General features: G+C 35.4%; 1 protein-coding gene and 2 pseudogenes across 1 annotated transcript; all 3 read left to right on the plus strand.

The window, feature by feature from the left end:
• Positions 1-10321: 10321 nt before the first annotated feature.
• Positions 10322-11427, plus strand: OR2B3 (olfactory receptor family 2 subfamily B member 3). Its single transcript, XM_005553706.3, has one exon. The coding sequence runs from the start codon at positions 10387-10389 to the stop codon at positions 11326-11328; it is 942 nt and encodes a 313-aa protein (XP_005553763.3). The 5' UTR covers positions 10322-10386; the 3' UTR covers positions 11329-11427.
• Positions 11428-19089: 7662 nt separating this feature from the next.
• Positions 19090-19698, plus strand: LOC107129450 (small COPII coat GTPase SAR1A pseudogene; annotated as a pseudogene).
• Positions 19699-23773: 4075 nt separating this feature from the next.
• LOC141410248 (olfactory receptor 2G3-like) lies at positions 23774-24640 on the plus strand (annotated as a pseudogene).
• Positions 24641-25911: the final 1271 nt, after the last annotated feature.

Genomic DNA, 25911 nt, shown 5'->3' on the forward strand with positions numbered 1-25911 from the left:
TCCTGTGCTATTGAGATCATCACCAATAAATTATTGCCATGATTAATTTCAAGGACATTTTTTCTTATATTTTCTTCTAGTAGTTTTACATTTTCAGGTCACGCAATTAAATCTTTAAACCATTTTTAGTGGATTTTTGCATATGGTGTGAAATAAGGTTTCAATTTCATTGTTCTGTATTTGGGTATTTGATTTTCCCAGCATCATTCATTAAAGATACTGCCCTTTCTCCATAATGTGTTTATTCTTGGCATCTTTGGCAAAACTCAATTAACCACAAATGCATGAGTTTATGTCTGTTGTTATGCCAGTACCTTTCTGTTTTGAATACTATAACTTTGTAATATATTTTGAATCAGGTAGTGTGATGCCTCCAGCTTTGTTCTTTTTGCTCAAAAGTGCTTCAGCTACTTTGGGGTTTTTGTCATTCCATACGAATTTTTAAATTGCTTTTTCTATTGCTGTGAAACAAAAAAGTCATTGAACTTTTAAAGAAATTGCACTGACTATGTGTATCACTTTAGGTAGTATATACATATTAATAATATTAATTATTCCAAACCATGAACACAAGATCCATCATATTCTGGGCTTTACTTTGGTAGGAGACTTTTATTACTGATTCAACCTCCTTACTCATTAGTCTGTTCAGATTTTCTATTTTTTCGTGATTCATTCTTGTTATGTTTCTAGAAATCTAACCATTTCTTCTAGGTTACCCTATTTGTTGGTGTAAAATTGTTCATAGTATTCTTTTATGATCTTTTGTACTTCTGTAGTTTCAATTTTAATGTCTCCTCTTTCATTTCTGACTTTATTAGAGTCTTCTTTTTTTTTCTTAGTTGGTCTACTAAATTTTTGTCAATCGTTTTTATCTTTTCAAAAATTCAAGTCTTCATTTTGTGAATGTGTTCTATTGTTTTCTAGTCTCTTATTTATTTCTGCTCTGATCTTTGTTATATCCTTCCTTCTGCTAACTTTGGGATTAGTTTGCTCTTCTCTTTTTCTAGTTTCTTGAAATGTAACATTAGGCTGTTTGTTTGGGATCTTTCTTCTTTTTTAATATAGGCATTTATTACTATAAACATTCCTCTTGCTAATACCTTCTTTTGCTACACCCCGTAAGTTGTGGTATGTTGTGTTTTCATTTTGATCTGTCTTAAGATATTTTTTAACTTCTATTTTGATTTTTTCTTTAACCCATTGTTTATTCAGGAGCATGTTGTTTAATTTCCATGTTTGTAAATATTTCAAATTTTCTCCTATTATTCATTTCTACTTTCATACCTTTGTGGTCAGAAAAGATACTTGATATGATTTCAATCTTCTTAAAACTATGGAGTCTTATTTTGTTCCCTAATATTTGATCCTGGATAATGTCCCATTTGCACTTGAGAAGAATGAGTATTCTCCTGCTGTTGGATGGAATGTTCTATGTATGTCTGTTAGGTCCATTTGGTCTAATGCACATTTCAAGTCCAGTGTTTCCTTATTGATATCTGTCTAGATGATATGTTCATCGTTGAAAGTGAAGTATTGAAAAACTCCTGCTATTATTGTATTGCAGTCTGATTCTTTTCACGTCTACTAAAACTTTCTTTATACATTTAGATGATCTGGTATTAGGTGCATATATATTTACAATTGTTATGTCCTTTTGATGAATTCACCCTTTGATCATGTAATGACTTTCTTTGTCTCTTTTCATAGTTTTGGACTTTAAGTTTGTCTAATATAAGCAGAGCTATCCCTGCTGTCTTTTAGTTTCTACTTGCATGAAATATTTTTTTCAATCAATGTGTGTTCTTCAAGTTGAAGTTAGCCTCTCACAGGCAGCCATGTTTGAGTATTGTTTTTCAGTTTTTTTCCAAAGCAAATCATTTTAGTAGGTTGTCAAATATACAATTATTAGAAATATATAAATATTACCTGTAAAAATTAGTATATCACATTAGATAATTCTGTAAAATAAGAAAACACAAATCACACATTGCCAACAACCACTGCAGTCCAAGAATATCCCCGTCAATAGTACAAATTACAAACACATTTTTAAAACTAAAGATGTTATTTAGACATTTAAACCAAAGTAACCATGACTAGCCTAAATACATTCATTCATCAAGTACAATAAATTTAGCATTGCTACTTACAGTCACTAATAACACAATTTTAGGTGCAATTTTACCTAAAATTCCATAAATTTTCCAATATAGTTCTGAAAGTAAAGTGTCTTTGTGCATGCCATTTCCATTTTTATGTGGGTGCATCATATATCAGACTTAAGGCTATTTCACCTCATTATTAAATTGTTCATAGACATATATAGAAAGTGAACACCAGGCCAAAATTTAATCCCAATGATGACAAAATACATATTTTTTTTTTTCGAGACGGAGTCTTGCTCTGTCGCCCAAGCTGGAGTGCAGTGGCACGATCTCGGGCTCACTGCAACCTCCGCCTCCCAGGTTCAAGTAATTATCCTGCCTCAGCCTCCCAAGTAGTTGGGATTACAGGCATGCACCATCATACCTGGCTAATTTTTGTATTTTTAGTAGAGACCAGGTTTCACCATGTTGGCCAGGCTGGTCTCAAACTCCTGACCTTGTTATCCACCCGCCTCGGCCTTCCAAAGTGCTGGGATTACATGTGTGAGCCACAGTGCCCGATCAGACAAAATATAAATTTTTTTAAAATTCTTGAACGCATATATGGATTTGTTTAATCACATGTGTACTACTACTATTTTTTACCAGAGATATCACAGTAAATAATGAGAATTTAATATTAACTCAAAAAAAGATGAAGACTTCAACCTTCCTACTTCCTACAATAGTAACAAGCTTTTTTTTTTTTTTTAGATGGAGTCTCCCTCTGTTGCCCAGGCTGGAGTGCAGTGGTGCGGTCTTGGCTCACTGCAACCTCCACCTACCGGGTTCAAACAAGTCTCTTGCCTCAACCTCCTGAGTAGCTAGGATTATAAAACCCTAGAAGAAAATCTAGGCAATAGCATTCAGGACATAGGTATGGGCAAAGATTTCATGACTAAAACACCAAAAGCAATGTCAACAAAAGCCAAAATTGGCAAATGGGATCTAATCAAACTAAAGGGGTTCTGCACAGCAAAAGAAACTATCATCAGAGTGAACAGGTAACCTACAGAATGGGAGAAAATTTTTGCCATCTACCCATCAGACAAAAGTCTAATATCCAGACTCTACAAGGAACTTAAACAAATTTACAAGAGAAAAACAATCCCATCAAACAGTGGGCAAAAGATATGAACAGACACTTCTCAAAAGAAGACAGGCGGCCAACAAACATTGAAAAAAGCTCATCACAGGTCATTAGACAAATGCACATCAAAACCCCAGTGAGATACCATATCACGCCAGTTAGAATGGCGAATATTAAGAGGTCAGGAAACAACTGTGAGCCAAAATAAACCTTTTTTCTTTGTAAATTACCCAGTCTCAGGTATTCCTTTATAGCAATGCAAATGGATGAATGCAGAAAGAAAGGATCAGTCTGCATTTCCTAACTTCAAAAACTACAGTCTGCAGTTTCCTTTGTAGTGCCTGTGTAAAGACAAAGGTCGTTAAATAGTTTAGTGTTTAGTGTTCTTGTTAAAATATAATGTTATATAATGAAGACGGGCTGATAAATCATTGATGCATTAAATGGCAATATTTCAAAAAAAAATTCAAACTCGAAATCTCAGTATAGAATCTTCCAAGAGAATGAGAACCCCTAACTCTGTTCAGGTCAAATGTTGCCCCCTCAGAGAAACTGACTGACCATGCTGTCTAAAGTAACAGCCTCAGTTAATTTTTATTCTCTTACCCTGTGTTTTTCTTCATAGCATTTATCACTATCTGACATTGTACTATATATCTATTTATTTATTATTAGTTTTCTATCTCCTTACTAGTAGGTAAGCTTCATTAGAACAGAGACTTTAGGCTGGGCGTGGTGGCTCACGCCTGTAATCCCAACACTTGGGAGGCTGAAGCAGGCAGATCACGAGGTCAGGAGATTGAGACCATCCTGGCTAATATGGTGAAACCCCGCCTCTACTAAAAATACAAAAAATTAGCGGGGCCTGTTGGTGGAAGTCTGTAGTCCCAGCTACTTGGGAGGCTGAGGCAGGAGAATGGCGTGAACCCAGGAGGCGGAGCTTGCAGTGAGCCGAGATCACACCACAGCACTCCAGCCTGGGCAACAGAGTGAAACTCCATCTCAAAAAAAAAAAACAAAAAAACGAACAGAGACTTTATTCTTTTGATTATCAATATATATCCTGTGCATATGACAGTGCCTGACACTTATCACCATTACATAAAGATTTATTGAGTAAATGATTAAATGGCTTGTTTCCATGTTCATGTTACAGCCAGAGACATAGGCAGGTATTGCGGCTTATCTCTGAATTCCTTGGTGCTGGCTGGCTGGCATAGAACCTTGCAAAGAATGAATAAATAAATTACCCTGATTGATCAGTGTGCCTGGATAGAGAAGACATGTAGGAATGCTGCACCCCTGGATGTGCTATCAATACACTTATACACCATGGAATACTATGCAGCCATAAAAAAGAATGAGTTCATGTCCTTTGCAGGGACATGGATAAAGCTGGATGCCATCACCCTCAGCAAACTAACACAGGAACAGAAAACCAAACACCATATGTTCTCACTCATAAGTGGGAGTTGAACAATGAGAACACACAGACACAGGGAGGGGAACATTATACACCAGGGCCTGTGAGGGGGTCGGGGGCAAGGGGAGGGAGAGCATCAGGACAAATACCTAATGCATGCAGGGCTTAAAGATGATGGGTTGATGGGTGCAGCAAACCACTATGGCACATGTATACCTATGTAACAAACCTGCATGTTCTGCACAGATATCCCAGAACTTAAAGTAAAATAAAAATAATAATAATTTATAAAATACACTTAAAATTTATTTTTTTAAACAAGATTGTTCTCTTGAGGTTAACTTATTACTACTTTGAGTTGCCAGGAGTGATTGCACATTTCTTGGGAATCCCTAAGTCACCAGGAATAAAGACCACTTGTAATAGCTAAGGCATATTCAATAATAAAATTCTAGAGATACGGGATATTTGATATTTGCTTATAATATTTCACTTTTGAGTTTTTATTCATTTAATAAATGTTTTATTTATCATCTTGTATGCTCACAAACAGTTTTAAGTGTCCATTCAAATCATTTCATGGGAAAAAAAAGTCAGGAAACAACAGATGTTGGTGATGCTCTGGAGAAACAGGAACACTTTTACACTGTTGGTGGAAATGTAAATTAGTTCAGCCACTGTGGAAGACAGTGTGGCGATTTCTCAAGGATCTAGAGCCAGAAATACTACTTGACCCAGTAATCCCATTACTGGATATGTACCCAAAGGATTATAAATCATTCTGTTATAAAGACACATGCACACGTATGTTTATTGCAGCACCATTTATAATAGCAAAGACTTGGAACCAATCCAAATGCCCATCGATGATAGACTGGATAAAGAAACTGTGGCACATATACACCATGGAATACTATGCAGCCATGGAAAAGAATGAGTTCATGTCCTTTGCAGGGACATGGATGAAGCTGGAAACCATCATTCTCAGCAAACTAACACAGGAACAGAAAACCAAACACCACATGTTCTCACTCATAAGTGGGAGTTGAAAATACGAACACATGGACACAGGAAGGGGAACATCACACACTGGGGCCTATTGAGGGATGGGGGCACAGGGAGGAGAGCATTAGGACAAATACCTAATGCATGAGGGGATTCAAACCTAGATGACCGGTTGATAGGTGCAGCAAACCACCATGGCACATACATATACCTATGTAACAATACTGCACGTTCTGCACATGAATCCCAGAACTTAAAGTAAAATTTTTTTGAAAAGTAAAACCACAAAAAATAAAATAAAATAAAATAGCTTTACTATTATAATCCAAGCACAACAAGTTGTATTTGAAAACCAATTAAGAATATGTATTACATATAGAAAGTATGTATATACGTATATTAAACTTATATATAAATTATTAGCTATAACAGATATCATATTGTTACAAAAATCACTGGCTAAGAAAACGTTCTAATTTAGAAAATGATCATATTCTATATAGTTGATTTTATAATTCATAGAAATACATCATGATACACAAAAAGAAAAAATGAGGAAAAATAAATACATTAAAATACAAGCACATGAGTTTCCTGAAGATTATATCTAGGCTGATGCTCAACTCAATTACACCTTCTTTATTTTACTAAAATCTTAGGATGAGCACATATTAAGTCACATATTAAGTAAATAACGCACAAATCAGCTTTTTTTTTTTTCTTTGAGACGAAGTTTTGCTCTTGTTGCCCAGGCTGGAGTGCAATGGCTGATCTCGTCTCACTGCAACCCCCACCTCCCAGGTTCAAGCGATTCTCCCATCTGCCTCAGCCTCCCGAGTAGCTGGGATTACAAGCACCTGCCACCACGCCCAGCTAATTTTTTGTATTTTTAGTAGAGACTGGGTTTCACCATGTTGGCTAGGCTGGTCTTGAACTCCTGACCTCAGGTGATCCGCCTGCCTCAGCCTCCCAAAGTGCTGGGATTACAGGCGCGAGCCACCACCCCAGCCCTCAGCTTCTTCTTTCAAAAACAATTCCCCCATTGCAATTTCATGTAATTTCTATGTGTTCTGACCCAGTGAATTAATGCTAACCTTAAATTTCAATGTGTATATTAATACGTTAAGTGACTTTGTATGACATAATTTTTAACCTACAGATCTCTGGTGGGTTTAGTTTACAAATACTCATTACAAAAATCAGTGAAAACTAGAAATATTATTTTTCCCTATACGCCATCATAGGACTCTCTATTTGACTTTGCAACAATTTAAAAGGAATTTGGGGTTATAAGTTCATTAAAACTTGTGCTCTCCTAGTTAAGCAACTTTAAATTTATTTTTCATTGTTTATTTTTTATTACTCTAATCTTCGCCCTGGTTTCAGAATTTGTGAACCACATATGTGGTAGTATTATGTAACCAGTCCAGTTAGGAATAGTGTTGACTTATTGACTCTCTGGACTTAATGACCAATTAAACTTGAGGGACTCTAGAATCCCTAGGGCTAAAATGAGGACACGGAATTGTGTGAATGGTACTCCCTTAATAAATATTGGTTGGCTTTACTTAAAGGCATAACTTTCTTTCCATGACACTTCCAATGTTGTTGATGTCTATAAAGTCAACTTCTCATTGTAGAAATCCATTAGGAACCTGCTGAGGAGAACCCCTGTCAGTCAAAAATGCCCCAATGACTGAAGACACACTATCTATAATACATTTCCCCCTCCTCATAAGTATTTTTCTCACATGTTCTTGTTGCTGTCCAGGTTTCATGCTAACCTAATTCTTGGTCAGTGGGCAAAAGGTAGTTGATTTAGAATGTCACAAGGATTGAAAATTCAAAAAGTCAGCTGCATTTATTAATCTGTCTTTGAACCAGACTTCCTTTGAAACACAACACAAAGAAAGGCGTGAATATCTCTTGGACATTTAGAAAAAAGGTGAGTGGCGTCTACTACGGTGAATTATATTACCATGAGTGGGAAGGATCTCTCAAGAACATCTCACCTACATCCCTGCCTCTGAGTGACATCATGTTAAATAATCAGAATGCCCAATTTGTTTCCTGAGAACCTTGAAATCAATATCAAGTATTTTCAGTGATTCCAAAAATCCTTCGTATCCTTTCAGCCTTTTGAATGAAGGTTTGCTCATTATATCTCCGTACATAAAAAGAGTCAGTGGGATTTAAGATTTCTTTTGAATCGTGTAGAAAATAAAAATAGGAAAAAAGTTAACATGACAGTGGAATCAACATGTTCTTGTCAAGGGGTAAGTTCAATTTCTGATAATGTAAAAGAGAAATTGGTGCCATATAAAATATGAAGAAAATAAGAGAAATTAACAGTGCCATATAAAATGTGAAGAGAAGAGGATGTGAAAAAATAGGAGTAGAAAATAACAGCTACTGAACAGGGTCCTCTTTTATTCCATGCCCTTTAGATAACCAGATATCACCTACAATATTGATTTAACTTCCATTTACTGGAAAACTATGTACTCAGTATATCATGCTAGAAACAAAGAAAAAGTTATATATAGATTCAATCATTTGATATTATAATATTATGAAATTATAACAATCACTTGAACCACCAATAGTAAGTTACTTGTTTTCTCATGTACAAGACAAGCTGAGATAATGATACAGTATTACTATTAATGACTAATTAGTGACTAATATTAATGATACTACTATTGATATCAAGCTCACATTCATTAAATGCTTAGTATGTTTGGGGCAGGGTCCTGAGTTCAGATGTGTATACATTGTCTCACTTGAGCTTCATAATACTCTCTTTTTATCAATTCAGAGATTGTTTTTTAAAGTAGCACAAGGATGTTCATCCATTTGCCCAGGATCACACAATCCAGTAAAAAAAACCTGGCAGATTCTAGCTCCAGAGGCACTGTACCTAACAGCTAACTTTTAACAGTGATTTTTTTTTAATGCTACTAAATGGAAAGACAATGTGATGCTTTCTTCTTGTTTCTATTTGTGTTTCTTCAATAATGAAAAGTTATAATCTTTTATATTTTTACCATCATTTTATGTTGTTTTCTTCCCCAAACTGCTTAGTTATGTCCATTGCTCATTTTTTTTCTATTGGACTTTTGATCTTTTTCTTATTATTATGTAATTATTCTTTATATTTTAAAATAATAACCATTTTTTCCATAAACATTATGTATTTTTCTGTCTTGCCATTTATGTTTTATCTTTCTGTGTAGTCTTTTTCTCACATAAAAAAGTTTATTAATGAGTAAAAATTGTATATATTTATAGTGTACAACATGATGTTTTGATATATGTGTACATTATAAAGTGGCTAAATCAAGTTATTTAACGTATGTATTACCTTACATAGTTATCATTTTGTAAATTTACTTCAACATTCAAAAAAGCCTAATGTCATATTCTCTTTTATTTTTCAACCAATTACTGTTATTTGCCAAGAAATAACGTATATCTATAGCTTAAAAAACATATATAATGGAATAAATTAAAAATATTAAAGTCATCTCTGTTCATTTTCATTTAGACATTCCATTATCAAATTACATTTTATACATCATTGTTTTTACTCTGGAAAAGGTGTCTCATTCTGGTAAGTTGTGTCAATATTTATTTTCTCTTCACTCTTCAGTCTATCAATTTTTATGCTTGCAAATTCAAATGGTGTAAATTATCTCAATGACATTTCATTTAAACATGCAAAGTAGACTGAAGAAGTTAAGTGCACTTAGGTTATATAACTAAATAACTGATGACTTTTACAGACTGAAGAAAATCAACTTGAACATATGACTTTTGGTTTGTTTCTATTTTAATTTGTGACCACTCTTGTGCTGTATGCAGTCATTCTTTTTGTACTGTGTATTTAGGGGGAAATATGGTATAAAAGAAAGAATGGTCTTTAAATCCTAGGTGTTAGTCTTCACCTCGCTATTAATGAGTGTGCAAATTATTTATTCTTACTGAATCACAGAAGTAATAAAACGTAAACCATGACTGTGAGGGGTTGCAGTTTCTGGCACATTTTAAGCAAAGCAACATTTATGTTATCAGTTTTACTATTTTAATTAAGGTATTTGCAGATGGGGAGATGACACCTATGGTCATTACTGTATATCACAAGTAACCATAATTTTATTACTAATACCCATGGTAGTTCTTTATGGAAATGGACCTACATGCATGGCATTTAGGAGAAAGACACAACTCAAAAACATCACATCGAGATGTTACTGAAAGAAGCAAAATTTCTTTAGATCAATTGCAGATTTAGATTCAACACTTATAACCTCTATATTAGCATTTTCAGTCCAAATTTAAAATAATTGGAGTAAAAGTAGTATTTCTTTCTAAACTGTTTATTAAGGTAGGTTAGGAAGTAAGAAGAGGAGAGAACATAAAATGCATTGGGAACTCACAATTTTCCATGTGTTATGCATATGTTACATACTTTATGTTATTTAAATGTAATGATTTCCTTTGAAGTAATTTAAACACTACTGAAAACACAGAAACTACTTTTAAGCTTAAACGTAATCATATTGTATTTCAAACGGGCTTTATTCAATTGACTGTAAATTGTGTTTGATGATGAGCTATTTATTAAATTTAATTCCGTTCCAATAAGAGTATTCAATAAACATACATTGATTGCTTTCCTATCTTACATTTTTTTAGGAGTGCGAAATAAGAGAGTCATCATGAATTGGGCAAATGAGAGCTCCCCAAAAGAGTTTACACTACTTGGCTTCTCAGATAGGGCTTGGCTACAAATGCCCCTTTTTGTGGTCCTGTTAATATCATACACAATCACCATATTTGGCAATGTGTCCATCATGATGGTGTGCATTCTGGATCCCAAACTTCATACGCCCATGTATTTCTTTCTCACTAATCTCTCCATCTTAGATCTCTGCTATACCACAACTACAGTCCCTCATATGTTGGTAAATATTGGTTACAACAAAAAGACCATCAGCTATGCTGGCTGTGTGGCCCAACTCATCATCTTCCTGGCCCTAGGTGCTACTGAGTGTCTCCTTCTGGCTGTTATGTCCTTTGACAGATATGTGGCTGTTTGCAGACCCCTCCACTATGTAGTCATCATGAATTATTGGTTCTGCCTAAGGATGGCAGCCTTCTCATGGTTCACTGGTTTCAGCAACTCAGTGCTGCAGTCTTCCTTGACTCTTAACATGCCACGCTGTGGTCACCAGGAAGTGGACCACTTTTTCTGTGAGGTGCCTGTACTTCTCAAGTTGTCATGTGCTGACACAAAGCCTATTGAGGCTGAGCTCTTCTTCTTTAGCGTACTAATTCTTCTAATTCCAGTGACATTGATCCTCATCTCCTATGGCTTCATAGCTCAAGCAGTATTAAAAATCAGGTCAGCAGAAGGACGGCGAAAAGCATTTGGGACATGTGGGTCCCACATGGTTGTGGTGTCTCTCTTTTATGGAACAGCCATTTATATGTACCTACAACCTCCTTCATCCACCTCTAAGGACTGGGGAAAGATGGTTTCCCTCTTCTACGGAATCATCACACCCATGTTGAACCCCCTCATCTACAGCCTTAGAAATAAAGATATGAAGGAGGCCTTCAAAAGGGTGATGCCAAGAATCTTTTTCTGTAAGAAATAAGAAGTACTCCATTGTGATGAGAATCTTCTTAGTCTTTCCTTATCTTCAAGGATGGTAATGACCTTTGAACTCATTTTCCTATTTTCCAGGCTCTGGTGATTTCACTGAATTCTATCAACAGTTAGAAAATCCTTCCTCTAGGAGAACATCACACACCGGGGCCTATCATGGGTCAGGGGGAGGGGGGAGGGATTGCATTGGGAGTTATACCTGATGTAGATGACGAGTTGATGGGTGCTGACGAGTTGATGGGTGCAGCACACCAACATGGCACAAGTATACATATGTAACAAACCTGCACGTTATGCACATGTACCCTAGAACTTACAGTATAATAATAATTTTTAAAAAAAAGAAGAAGAAAATCCTTCCTCTGTTGGCCGGGCGTGGTGGTTCATGCCTGTAATCCCAGTACTTGGTGGGGGCCAAGGTGGGCAGATCACCTGAGGTCAGGAGTTCGAGACCAGCCTGGCCAACATGGCAAAACCCCGTCTCTACTAAAAATACAAAAAAATTAGCAAGTCATGGTGGTGCGTGCCTGTAATCCCAGATACTCAGGAGACGGGGCAAGAGAATCACTTGAACCCACGAGTCAGAAGTTGCAGTGAGCCCAGATCGCACCACTGCACTCCAGCCTGGGCGACAGAGTGGGAATCTGTCTCAGGAAAAAAAAAAAGAAAGAAGGAAAAGTCTTCTTCTGTTTAGGAAGCAATGCTGAACCCATATGACATGTCTTCAAAGTTAGAAACTCCTTTCTTTTCAGAAGTTCCTCCAATGTACTCTGTTCCTTGAGGCAAGTCATGCCAATTTCCTATCAACTTCAGAGTAGTCAGGAGACTTTGATGGATTGCTTTCCCTCTTGTATACTATTATTCTACAACCATCCTGTCTATGCCTTTAGTTAGGGATTTTAATATCTTTATAATTAAATTACCAGTTATTCCAAGCCAAAAATTATTCCATCAGAATCAAAGTCTTCAAACACTTTGAACCCTCTGATCTCTTGATAAAATTCATCATATGCACCTTTTCAGAACTGTTTTAGGTATGTAATTTGGCTTCAATCTAGCTGGGTTTGTTTTTGTTTTGTTTGAGAATGAATTTCACTCTTGTTGCCAAGGCTGGAGTGCAATGGCACGATCTCGGCTCACTGCAACCTCCACCTCCTGGGTTCAAGCGATTCTCCTGCTTTAGCCTTCCTAGTAGCTGGGATTACAGATGCCCACCACCACGCCCAGCTAATTTTTTGTATTTTTAGTAGAAACGGGGTTTCATCGTGTTGGCCAGGCTGGTCTCGAACTCCTGACCTCAGGTGATCCACCCATCTTGGCCTCCCAAATTGCTGGGATTACAGGCATGAGCCACTGCACCCAACCATTCTAGCTGGTTTTAAACCTACTAAGTGTGTGCATCTCAATCTGGAAACCTTAAATGTCAGTTGAGTTTTATTTCAAATTCTATTTTCAATTCATCCGTTTATTCCTCTGGATAGCATTTCTCCTTTCTTCCCCTTTTGTTAAATTCCTTATTTGTCCCAAGTTCTACCTCAGGTATGTGGAATCTTTTCTAAATTATACAGCTAATTATAGAAATGTTAATGGGAATCATTTTTTCTCATATTGAACTGAATTAGCTTACTCTTTATTTGTGGTAGTCATTCAATAAACGTTTATTGTTCACAAGACAGCAGTAGTCCAGAGAAGAAATATCACAGTTCCTCTGCTGAAGAAATGTGCTAGTTCCAGAAGGCAATGATCCTTAAACTGAGACATTTGAATGATTGTTTACCGTTAGTAATGTAAGGACACAGATGAGGCAACATTTTGGGCAACAGAGAAAGGTTTACAAAACAAAGCATTTCATCATTACAAGCAATTTAGTACAGTTAAACAATACAAAAACATGCAAGATGAGGCTGGTGATGTAATATAATTATATATTATATGTAGTTCTATATCACATATAATTATATATTAGATATAATTATATTATAATTATATATTAGATATAATTATATTATATATAATATAATTATATATTAGATAATTATATATTATATACTTATAATTATGATACTATAATTATATATTATATAACCATAATTATGATAATATAATTATATGTTATATAATTATACATAAACTATAATTATGTAATTGATATATAAATATATATAATATAATATAATTGTATATTTATTATGATTATTTAAATATAGTATAACTATAATTATGTTATATAATTATGATAATAATTTTATGTTATATAATTATATAATTAGATAATATAATTATATGTTGTATAATTATATCTAATATATAATATAATAATATTTAAATGACATTTCAAATAAGTGGAAAAAGAAGAGACTGAAGAAATATCTATTGAGTTTTATTTCAAACTTTATTTCAATTCATTTCTTTATTACCCTGGATATCATTTCTCCATTTTCCCTTTTGTCAAATTCCGTATTTGTCCCAACTTCTACCTCAGGCATGTGGAATGTCCTCTTAATTATAGAGCTAATTATAGAAATGCTAATGGGAATCATTTTCCTATATCGATCATATCTTGATAAAACACAAAAAAAGGAAAGAACACAAAGGGACCCACCTTTTACTTGGATCTCTGTTATTACCCAATCTACCTTTATGCACTTCTCCCAACTCACTACCAATGGAGTTTGGGTTTTTTTCATGTGCATTATATCAGAAAATACTCCCGTGTTTTCTGGTATTTAAAACATAATTGAAATAGCTGCAAATTTAATTTCACCATGGAAGTATATTAAAATCCATTTAACCACTTTTCTATTGTTGAACATTTACACTCCTTGTTTTGATTATTGTAACTACTACTGCCAATAATTCAGTACGAATCTGTATCTAAATGTCAGTTTATATTCTTGCCTAATGTTTTTCAATTGCTTACTATACATACATCTATACATACAGATTTTGCTATTTGCCAGGTATTCATTGGTGAATAAGACAGACACAATTCCTCCCCTCACAACCTTTATAGTCTAGTGGGAAAAAGAAAACAAATAATAATACTAAACATGTAATTACAAGTTGTACTAAGTACCATAAAGTAAAAATGACAAGGTTTCATGAATAAAATGGATGAGTGATTAGTTTAAACCAGGAAAGGGTCAAGGAAAGCTCTTCTAGGAAAGTGTCATTTAGGCTCAGATCTATAAGTGAAGTAGTAAATTCTTCAGAGTAGAAAAAACAGCATGTGCTAAGGCCTTAATCTGGCAGGAAGTATCTTAACCACTAGGGTTCTTTTTATTGTCATCTTTTTATTTAATGTAGTTTACTATATTTTACATTTATAATGTATTTTAATATAATTTTTAAAGTCACAAGTATAATACAGAACTTTAAATACCCTTTTCCAGAGTCACCATTCATTTACATTTGTCTTTTATACATATATAATATATAAATACAGTTTTCATATCTATGAAATTTTTTCCAAACTTTTTATTACTACATACACTTTAGTGTGTAGTTGCTAAGGACATTAACTTACATACATAGCCAGTACAATCATCAAAACTGGAACATTTTACAGTCATAGAATAACTATTATGTAATCAATAGTTCATATTCAGATCTTGTTAATTATCTCCGAAATGTTCTTTATATTTTCTCCCATTCAGGAGCCAATCATGATGCAACATTTCAGAAAAGTGTATAAGGATAATTTGTCTTAAAATCGATGCTGTTAACTTTAGTCACTTGACTAACATGGTGTCCCCGAGATCTCATTATGCTTTTTCCTTAGAAATTAATAAGTAATTTGTGGGAGACAGCATAATTATGTAAATATCTTAAACTTTTACCCACCAATTTTAACATCTATTAATAATTCTCCAAACCTAGTATGCCTTATTAGTTGATGTACCATAAGAGTTTTCCCTTTTCCCCCTTCATTTATTCACTTTTTAATATTTTTATCAGTATATACTCATAAATTTCTATTTTATATCATTATTTTACCTTTTCTTATTATTATAGTTTAAGTTCTGGGGTACATGTGCGGGACATGAAGGTTTGTTACATAGGTATACATGTACCATGGTGGTTTGCTGCACCCATTGACCCGTCACCTACATTAGGTATTTCTCCTAATGCTATCCCTCCCCCAGCCCCCCATTCCTGACAGGCCCCAGTTGTGATGTTCCTCTCCCTGTTTCATGTGTTCTCATTCTTTAAGTCCCACTTATGAGTGAGAACATGCGGTGTTTGGTTTTCTGTTCTTGTGTTAGTTTGCTGAAAATGGTGGTTTCCAGCTTGAGGCTTGCTCTGTCACCCAGACTGGAGTGCAGTGGGAGATCTCAGCTCACTGCAACTTCTGCCTCCCGGGTTCAAGCGATTCTCCTGCCTCAGCCTCCTGAGTAGCTGGGATTACAGGTGCCTGCCACCATGCCCAGCTAATTTTTGTATTTTTAGTAGAGACGGAGTTTCACCATGTTGGCCAGGGGTCTCAAACTCCTAACCTCAGGTGATTCACCCACCTCGGCCTCCCAAAGTGCTGGGATTATAGGTGTGAGCCACTGCGCCCAGCCCACTATTTTACTTTATTTTGGTACTCAAATTGTCCCAGATGTGACCAATGTAAGCCCTTCAAGCTCTACAAGTGTTTTTAATTCATAGGTTATAGAGACATATTTTTTAATTCTACATTCATGCTTTGCTCAGTATAGATAGAATATTTTCTTATATTTCAGTTACTTATTCTCCGTGGAGCCCTAATTTCAGACTTCCCCAAAGCAGATGAAGTTCCTTAGGTCTTTGCCTAAGAGATCATAGTAATTTTTTAATTCCAGTTTTCTACACCTCCCTGTATTCTTACTCAATGTGACATTTTTTGTGTGGTAGGGTGGTGTATTAGGTAGAACTAGGTCTAACCGTAAGTGATGGAAAACCTAAAGTAACAGTGCCTTTAACAAAACAGAAATTTATCTTTCTCTCTCACTTAAAATCAATCCAGAGGCAAAGATCCATGGCTGCCAAGTTGATTCTGCTGCATATGACTCTCTGGAATCCAGGCATTTGATGGCTCATGAGATAGTGACTCTCATTGTATTGTCCAAGCCAACAACTTTGCTGCAAAGTGGAAGAGACCAAAAAGGAATGGCAAAGTTAACATGCCAACAATTGCTAAAGGAAGGTTTCAGAATGCTGCCCCATTATACACTTCCATGTATGTCCCATTGGCCAAATCTTAGGCACTTGCTCAAGCCTGGCTTCATGGAAGGCTAGAAAGTCATCTTTTTTTTCTGAACCACCATATACCTAGATAAAATTTCTATCGATGCTTAGAAGGAAAGACAGTTATAGTGGAACATCTGATAGTCTCATCCACAGCCCACCCCTTTAGCTTCATAAAGATTCCTACACATTCTCATTCATATATATATATGACATTCATATATATATGACATTCATATATATATGAACTCATTCATATATATATAAAAACAAACGTATATACATATATATGTGTGTGTGTATATGTGTGTGTGTGTGTGTGTGTGTGTATATGAATGACACAAAAGAGACAGGCCCAAAAGACACAGCCCTGAAGCCTCATCAAGTTATAGAATAGAGGGTCTCTGAGTGACACATACTCTTGTCTCAGTTCTGGGTATACATGCTCCAGTTATCTGGTGAACTGTAAACTAAAAAGCAAACAATTCTACCACATACACCATGCAGTGGCAGAGAGGAAACTGGTTAGTTGCAAAAAAAAAAAAAATAGAAAATAGAAAAGGCAGATATCATGCTCTACATCAATTATAATGTAGTGATGGACGAGATAACAAAGATTTCCTTTTCCAACAATAGAGTGTGTCTCTCAACTATCCCACAGAGAAGGCACAGAATATTTGGTTGATAATAATACAATGTATCAGGGTTTAAAATTCTGATTGCTAAATATTTGTTTTTAATTTCTCAACCATTTACAAAACATACCCATTCCCTTCCCAATAGTGACCACTCAAAAGTGGTCCTGAGGAGCAGTATTAGAGGTCAAGATGGTTACTTCATACTCCAGCATTGTTTAATATATGCACCAATTATCTAATGTAAAATAATGAATAATAATGTAAATACCCCTCTTCATTGATTGCTTTTCATTTTTAGTTGTGCTTCTCTATTTCCATTTGATTCATTAACTGGATTAACTGTGTAGTAAGAATTTATTATTCGCTTTTCATTTCCATACCGGGTATGATGACACAGGAAACTAATACAATCAAAAAGGATAATGTTTTAAAATTAAAGCTATAACAGGTAAATATATATACTGCATCCCTACATAAAGCTGAGGGTTACAGAGAATAAGTCAAATGTATTCATTAGCTTCAATAATGAATTGGGTGGTAGTGGATTTACAGAGAAAAGAAATAAAAACAAAGGGTATACATACATCAAATCACACTGTACACCTTGAATATATACAATCTTTATTGTAAATTAAATATTGTTTTAAAAAATAAAGGACCAGAAGCTGAATATAGTTATAGAACGCAGCAAATGATGAAAACAAAAGTGGGAACGAAGAACAAGCCTGAGATGATCAGTGTGAACTTGGCTAGAAGGATTCCAGATTGTTAGATCTGCTGCTAATTGTGACGCATGGGTGAAAAAAGCAATTACTTTAAAAACAAGCCCATGGCCAAAAGTATTCTGGACCCATATTTTCAAAGTTCTAGATTCCATGATTTTTAATCATGTTTAAATAACATTGATGTATGTTAATATCTTCTTGACACAATGTTTTTATGGTTTAAATAAAATGAGGAACTTTAGTCAATGGTAGGTAAAAAGTCCATACTGTGTTGGGATATTGTGGAAGAAACTACTGAAGACTTCTTTTGTCTGTATGTAGAACTAGGATTATGATGGCTCTATTGTAGCAGAAATCTAAAGAAATAATATCTTGAGAAAACTATAAATAAAAGAAAATTGGATCTTGGCACCCAAAATAATAATCTTAATTTCCCCTTTGTGATCCAAGGAAATTTATAAAATTGTTGAGGCAGATTCAGTTTCCTTGGAGTCTCTTAGTCCTGAGTCCATTATAAATAACAGGTGCCAAAATTTATCATTTCATTTTATTATGGCAAGGAAGTTAGAGGGAAGCATACCCACTAAGGAATTACTATAATGACCCTTACCAAGAAATTTCAACTGTATTATCTGTATGGGGAACAAAGTTTCACAGCTTTATACAGTAAGTGACAACCCTATAAAGTACTTTTTTTCAAGTACCTTTAGAACAAAGTCGTGTCCTTTGCAGAGACATGGATGGAGCTGGAAGCCATTATGCAGGAACAGAAAACCAAGCACTGCATGTTTTCACTCATGCAGTGATGAGCTGAGCAATGAGAAAACACTGATACCGGGAGGAAAACATCACACAATGGGGCCTGTCCAGGGGTGGAGAGGGGGCAGAACAGCAGGAAAAATAGCTAACTCATGCTGGACTTAATACATAGGTGATGAGTTAATAGGTGCAGCAAACCACCATGGCACACGTTTAACTTATGTAACAAACCTGCACATCCTGCACATGTATCCCAGAACTTAAATAAAATACAATACATTTTTTAGAAGTACCTTCCTTACCTCTAAAGAGTAAGTAGGTTTTCATATCTGAAAATATTTGGGGTGTGCTCTGAGGGAGGGCCCAGGCCACCCACTGTTGCAAGAGGAGCCCTTCAGGACATAGTAAGCACGAATAATGTCTTTCATCTTTGAGTGGATCTACAATGGCTTCAGCAGTGTTCTCCAGTTCCTGGACTCCACAAGAAATTTGGAAAACTTGTATTCTTGGGTTTGGACAATGCAGGCAAAACCACTCTTCTTCGCATGCTCAAAGATGACAGATCGGGTCAACATGTTCCAACACTACATCTGACATCAGAAAAGCTAATAATTGCTGGAATGACTTTTACAACTTTTGATCTTGGTGGACACAAGCAACCATGTCAGGTTTGAAAAAATTATCTCCCAGGAATTAATGGGATTGTTTTTCTGGTGAACTCTGTAGATCATTCTGGCCTCAGGGAATCCAAAGTTGAGCTTAATGCTTTAATGACTGATGAAATAATATCCAATGTGCCAATCCTTATCCTGGGTAACAAAATAGACAGAACAATGCAATCAGTGAAGAAAAACTCTTTGAGATATTTGGGCTTTCTGGATAGACCACAGGAAAGAGGAACGTGGCCCTTTAGGAGCTGAACGCTCACCCCGTGGAAGTGTTCGTGTGCAGCGTGCTCAAGAGGCAAGGCTAGGGCGAGGGATTCTGCTGGCTCTCCCAATATATTGGCTGATGTTTGGACAGTGAAAATAAGAGTTTTTCTTCTCTGGACTGATCCTATTCACAGCTTCTTCATGGACTTTTCTAATAGAACGAGGAAAGGTCTCCAATCATCTCCAATCATGTCTGGCGTTGAGAAGCCAAGAATCTCTGTCAACTCTCTCATCACCCAGTGGTGAAATGTTCTCTTCTCCACACTGTTGGGGAGGTAATGCTGCCCCACATGCTGGTGCAGGTCAGTATCCTGGGGCTTGGAAGCTGGCAGGGTTTGCTGAGTGAAGCTGTGCACCATCATGGCGCACCTGAAAAGAAAAACACATCTCATCACTCTGGTTGATTTCAAAAGAAAATGATTCTATTTTTAAAGAAAGTGTTGTTAATATAATTGATACCCCTTCTAACTTTCTGAGTCCAAAATTTACTTAGTCCAGAGTTTTCTATTCTTTTTTTAACTAATGAATGACGTTTAGATACTTCATGAAATTATAAGCAGATACACACATTGGAGGCCAGAGCTCATTTGGGTGAACTCACTCCTGCTGAGTTAGCAGGTTGGTGAGAGAAGCTCCCCTGAGCTCACCTGTCTCTTTAACTGCCTTGGAGAAGGTGGCATTACCTTCTGAACAGAGAACTAGAAAAGGGGCAGAACCTGGTCTTGTAGTTGTGGCAGGTTTCCACTGTGGTAAGCTAGGGTCATTCCTCATCAAGGAATGTGTAGCAGACTGTTCACTGTTAAGCAGATAATTATAGTATAAGTTATTGTTATTATTCTTATTTATAAAGTTATAGACTTCAGCCAGTATTTGCTTTTATACTTTGGTGAAATTTCATTTCCCTCTATAGCACCTTCCTTTTTCATTTTCAGTTCTAAAAAGTGACTTTCACCTCACAAAAGAGTTGAGAACATCTCTCATGTTGTCACATACTGCAGGTGTGTCAGTTACTTTTGCACAGATTCTAGCAGAAAATTTTTCTGAATAGGAAGACAGGACAAAGTTACAGCTTAAGGGCTCTTAATTCTGTGAGTTGAGGACTTAAATGTATTGTAGCACTTGTTTGAATGCGGGAAAAATTTACTCAGTGGGCTTTAAAATTTCCATTTGGAGAATTTGGTCTCTATCGGATTTTTCCTGAGCTCTTTGTCTCACATCTTATCTCCTTAGATATCTATGTTGCTGGTGTTTAAAGTAAAGGTTAACATCTGTAGCTTTTCCAGGTGTGTTTGTGTGGAGTTTTTTATATATGAAATTGCCTTTCTCCATACAGAAATAAGCTGGGGGAAACACTTAACTCAAAAATTTTCTATAGAGCTGTTCCTTTGGAGGCAGCATCCCTTATTGGCAGTAAAGACTCAGTATAAAAGCAACAGCATCCCTACCATGGTGATGAGGACTGATTTTATAGCATTCCATTTTCTTAGTGCCACATGTGAAATTGGATTTTTACTATCTTACCCTAAATTCTACCCCAGTAGGAAAAGATCCAAACATAGGATCTCCTAGGAAAAGACAGGAGATAGGATATGAAAAGTTGGGAAGATATCTTTATTCTAATGTGAGGGTGGGGAAAATGTGGATAACATATTACTGGAGTGAGAGGGTACAGTTACGTAGTTGGAGTTCTCGGTCTTCAGTACTGACTTGTTGGAAAAGCATACTTTTTCACTGTCAGGTACTGAATGCAGAGGCTCAATAAAGTATATTTCTGGGAAGTGCATTCTTTTCGTTTATTAGCAACCATAGCTGGATTAAGACAAAATTGTTTGGAAGGAGGTTAAAGCCTTAAGTGAATAAATTTAGCTAACAGCGAATGAACTAGATAGTTAACTTGCATTTTTTTTTAAATTTCCTTTGGTTAAAGGTTCCCCATACATCTCTATTCAGAGACATGAGAAGTATGATTGCTTCCATGTTGGTTTTATTTTTAGTTTTGGATTTTTCCCCCCATTTGTCCCTAGTCACTTTGTTGTAAGCTAGAAAACTGTGGGTTCTACGTAGGGCAGCTCTTTGTGAAAGTGGTTTATTCCACTGGAGAAAGGGGATTGAAAATCAGTTAGAACCAATGTATTTCTTGCCCCATGGAACACTATTCCTGTAATAAGATAGCTGAAAGAAGCTGCTGTGAGGAGATCATCTCCAAACACAAGATCAGCGCCTTGTACAGAATTCTCATGAATTAAGATGTTTCATTCTGTTTTATTAGAGCGCATATATGTCCTATTTCAGAAAAAGTGAAACAGTCATTTACAAAAGAAAATCAATCCGTATCCTAAGCATTTTAATAAAAAGTTAAAGCATAAATAAATAAACAATAAAACGATTTGGGATCCTTTCAATCAAATAGATAAATAACTATTAAAGACCTATGATATGACATAAGGCCACTGAATACAGAAAGAACATTCGATCTTTATCCCCAATTAACGTTGAATTTTGATGGAAGAAAAAGATTAATGTTCATTTTGTAAGAAAAGAGGGTACCACTAGAAAATATCAACATTGATTTAGGTAACTGCTGTCTATGAGTAGAAATAATCTATTTAACTTGATTGATTTCATCTTTTTATACAACTACATGTATGTTGTGATCTCCTTACGAAAACTTGCACACTAAAAAAACTATTTTAAAAAAGGCTACTCTGGGCACACTGCCTATAGGGTAGCCTTGCTCTGCAAGGACCAGTTTAAAAAAGTATAAATAAATTGACACCTATTAATACTAATACTAATCATTATAATTTAAAATATTGAAACATGTGTTTGAAAAATAATCTATGGTACTGTTTGCATTTGTGGGCATTTCCACTGATTAAAAACATATGTGTACTGGTATTAACATCTAGAAATCATTATCATCAGATTCAAGACAAGTGATCTGAGTAATATAGGGAAATAAAATGGTAGAAAAAATAACCCTTCTGAGACTTATGGGAATATAAGGACATGGTTAATATTTGGATACAAAGTGAAGAAAAATTAACTAGAAGATATAGACTTAAAATCAAACAGAGTGCTGTATTTCATGAAAATAACAAACCCAACCTTGAGTATGGGACTTTATAAAGCGTGGTCACACATATGGTGCTAACTAATCTCCACAACAGAGCAAGACAGGTAAGGGAGGTTCTGAATATTTAAACAAGACCTAAAATGTACATGTATTAACAATTGGGAAGTGTACTAAATCTAGATTTTCTAATGTCATATCTTGTTTCTTTTCTACTATGCCAGTATTGTTCAAATTTTTTACCATTACCTGTAGTAAGGAATATATTGCACATCAGAATCCAGGTCATACAAACACATATATAAAAAGAATGATGAAAATAAGTAAAACAAATCAATAAAATAGCATATAACTGTACGATAGATTACAACTCACAGTGTGAAAAGCACTAACACACATCATACTGTGTAACTGCTGATACTTTGATGACCTTGTATCACTTGGCTGTGCAATGAATTGTCTTGTTTTGTAAGTACTGAACATGTTACAAGGAACCATTTCCTTTCAGCTGTGTACTTCCTTTTATGACAAAAGTTTTATGTTGGCAATCGTCATTCCAGGATTTGGGAAGAAGAGGTAAGGAATAATATTATGTTGTTTCTATGCAAATCAGACTAATCCACATAGAGCTCAATGAGTTCTGAACTCACTTAAATGAACTCGTAAATTGAAACAGAATATGACAAGGGTCAGCAGATTTTGGAGGAAAGAAATGAACACATGTGTTAGTTAGCATGGGTAGTTCTTGGGCATTCTTTAAAATTATTCATTTCTCCATTTGATTCATTTTTCTAATATAAGATTAATTATGTTTCTCATTACTTAATCATTATTCTGTAAGAGTATACTATATTGCGTTTCTTGGGTGAGATATAGAGATTTGTTGGTCTTCCTTTTAGAGGCACTAGAAAGGTAACATTTTGGCCTTTAGACATAATTTTTCATGCTTACAAGTGTCAAATCACCAGTGAAGTTACATCGCAGAGAAAACCCCTTCATAACTCAGTTTATTTTGCTTAACTGAATAAGTGGACTATCAGAAAAATTCAGTACTAAAGTAAGCCTTTCCTTTCCTTCAAATACACCTACAAGAGCAATGACAGTTAGGAATCTGGGCAATGCAATTACTCCAAAGATCTTCATTATCTGGGGTTTCTTTGACCACCCCAGCTGGAAATGCTTCTCTTCATAACGGGGCTTGTTGCTTATCTCTGCACACTGCTGGACAACATCTCAATTATTGTAGTACCCAGGGGATATTTTTGGGGAGCACCAAATGCATCATTTTAGCTGTGATGTCTTTGGATCCTTACATTGCCATCTGCAAACACTTGAGGTACCCCGCTATCATGCATCAGCAACTCTGTGTCCTCCTAGTGGCCATGGCATGGCTAAGCAGTTTGGCCAACTCTACTTCAGTCATCCCTTGCCGTCCAGCTGCCACTAGGCGGTAACAACAAGGTAGACGACTTTCTGTGTGAGGTTGTCTCACACAGCAATGATCAAGATATTGTGTGTTGAGACCACATTCAATGTATCTATGCTCTCCATTGTGAGGATATTTTAGTCCCTGGTTCTCTAATCAATTATCTTTGTTTACTGTGAATTCATTGTAGCTACTGTGCTGAGGATTCAGTCCTCAGGGGAAAAGAAGGAGGCCTTCAACACATGTGGTTCTCATGATACTGTTGTATCTCTCCTCTATGGGCCAGTAATTAGAATGTATGTATAGCCCTCTGCCAACTCCCAGGACAAAAACAAATTCATGTCCCTGTTCTACAGTTTGGTGACTCCTATGCTTAACCCTTTTATCTACACTTTGAGGAACAGGGATATAAAAGGGGCAATGAGGAGGCTTCTTGTCTTTTTGTATCATCAGGAAGAGAACAAAAGTAATTATTTTTATCCTCCACATTCTTCACATACAGGTCAGAAGATCTCCTGTTCTAAAATTACATGTTGATTTAACCTTCTCCAAAATTGTTAGCATTCTTTACTACCCACCCTGTCTACATATTTGCTTTTGTACTACACCAGTATGGTTTGATGGATATCATTTCAAGCGTGAATCCTAATCCTCAGATTGTCTGCAATTTGCATGGTAGTGAGAACCATGTCCTTATATTCCTTTGTATTTATCTAGAAATATCCGCAGGCATCTAAAAAGTGGGCAATAAATAAATGTTAATAGACTGACTCATTTACTCAGAATAAAAATCAAGTCCTATCATTTTATGTGTTATTTTGAAAAATATATATATGAGTAATATAGACTGCAGTTTACCTTCTTGTTATTATAAATGTGATTTAAAGGCCAATCTTTTATTTGCAAATTAACTCGTTTTATGGATTGCCAGTAAGATCAAATGAGTTAATATCTCATATCCTATAACTGACCCTCTCAACCACACATTCACTGATCCTTTATAAATAAAATAATTCAAAAATAATATCTGACTCTTTCCTACCGATCTTAATGGGATTTCTTCCTTTTGAGGTATTTGACTGAAGTAATTATTTCTAGCTTATCAAATGGAAAAGTTAAAATCTTCAGAAATTTCTATATTGTCTCCTAATATTGAGAGCCACTCACCCTTCAATGGGAAGACAACTTACCTAGAATGAGAAAATTAGATGTATTGGGTAGGTAATTAAAGGATTAAATCGTTTCATCATTTAAAATCAGAATATTCAGCAGAAGGAAAATGGAAAAAGAAGGTAGAGCACAACCTGGGGACAAATATAAAATAAACTAGCTATCAGACCGTCAATTTTGAGATAGAGGTGACAAAGTAGAAAATTTGCTAATGATGTAAGAAGGCAGTGTTCTGCCAACTTTATCCATAACATCAACTCTCCTCATTATAAATCCATAATTTTTCTTATACTTCCTCTGCTCCCCCATCTTTCAACTTGTGTTTAACAGAAACATTTGTTTTTCTAACAACTACATACATTCATTTGAAGCCTTCACACATCTGCCCATCCTTCATGTATTTCCACTTCATGTGCTCTTCCAAATGACAGGAACAAAATCTATTAACTCACAATGTGCAAACCTCTGATACAGAAATATATTTATTGTAATCAATTATTAATTATAATAAATTAATTCACTCAATTTATGCTATATGCATTGCAATAAAATTTCCTTTGTAGACTTGAAGGGAAGGATATTATAGTTTTGCTCTTGTTGGAGACAAAGGAAACATCACTCTTTTGGAGGAAAGTTGA

This window comes from Macaca fascicularis, chromosome 4 (assembly GCF_037993035.2).
Source record: "Macaca fascicularis isolate 582-1 chromosome 4, T2T-MFA8v1.1".
Classification (NCBI taxonomy): domain Eukaryota; kingdom Metazoa; phylum Chordata; class Mammalia; order Primates; family Cercopithecidae; genus Macaca; species Macaca fascicularis.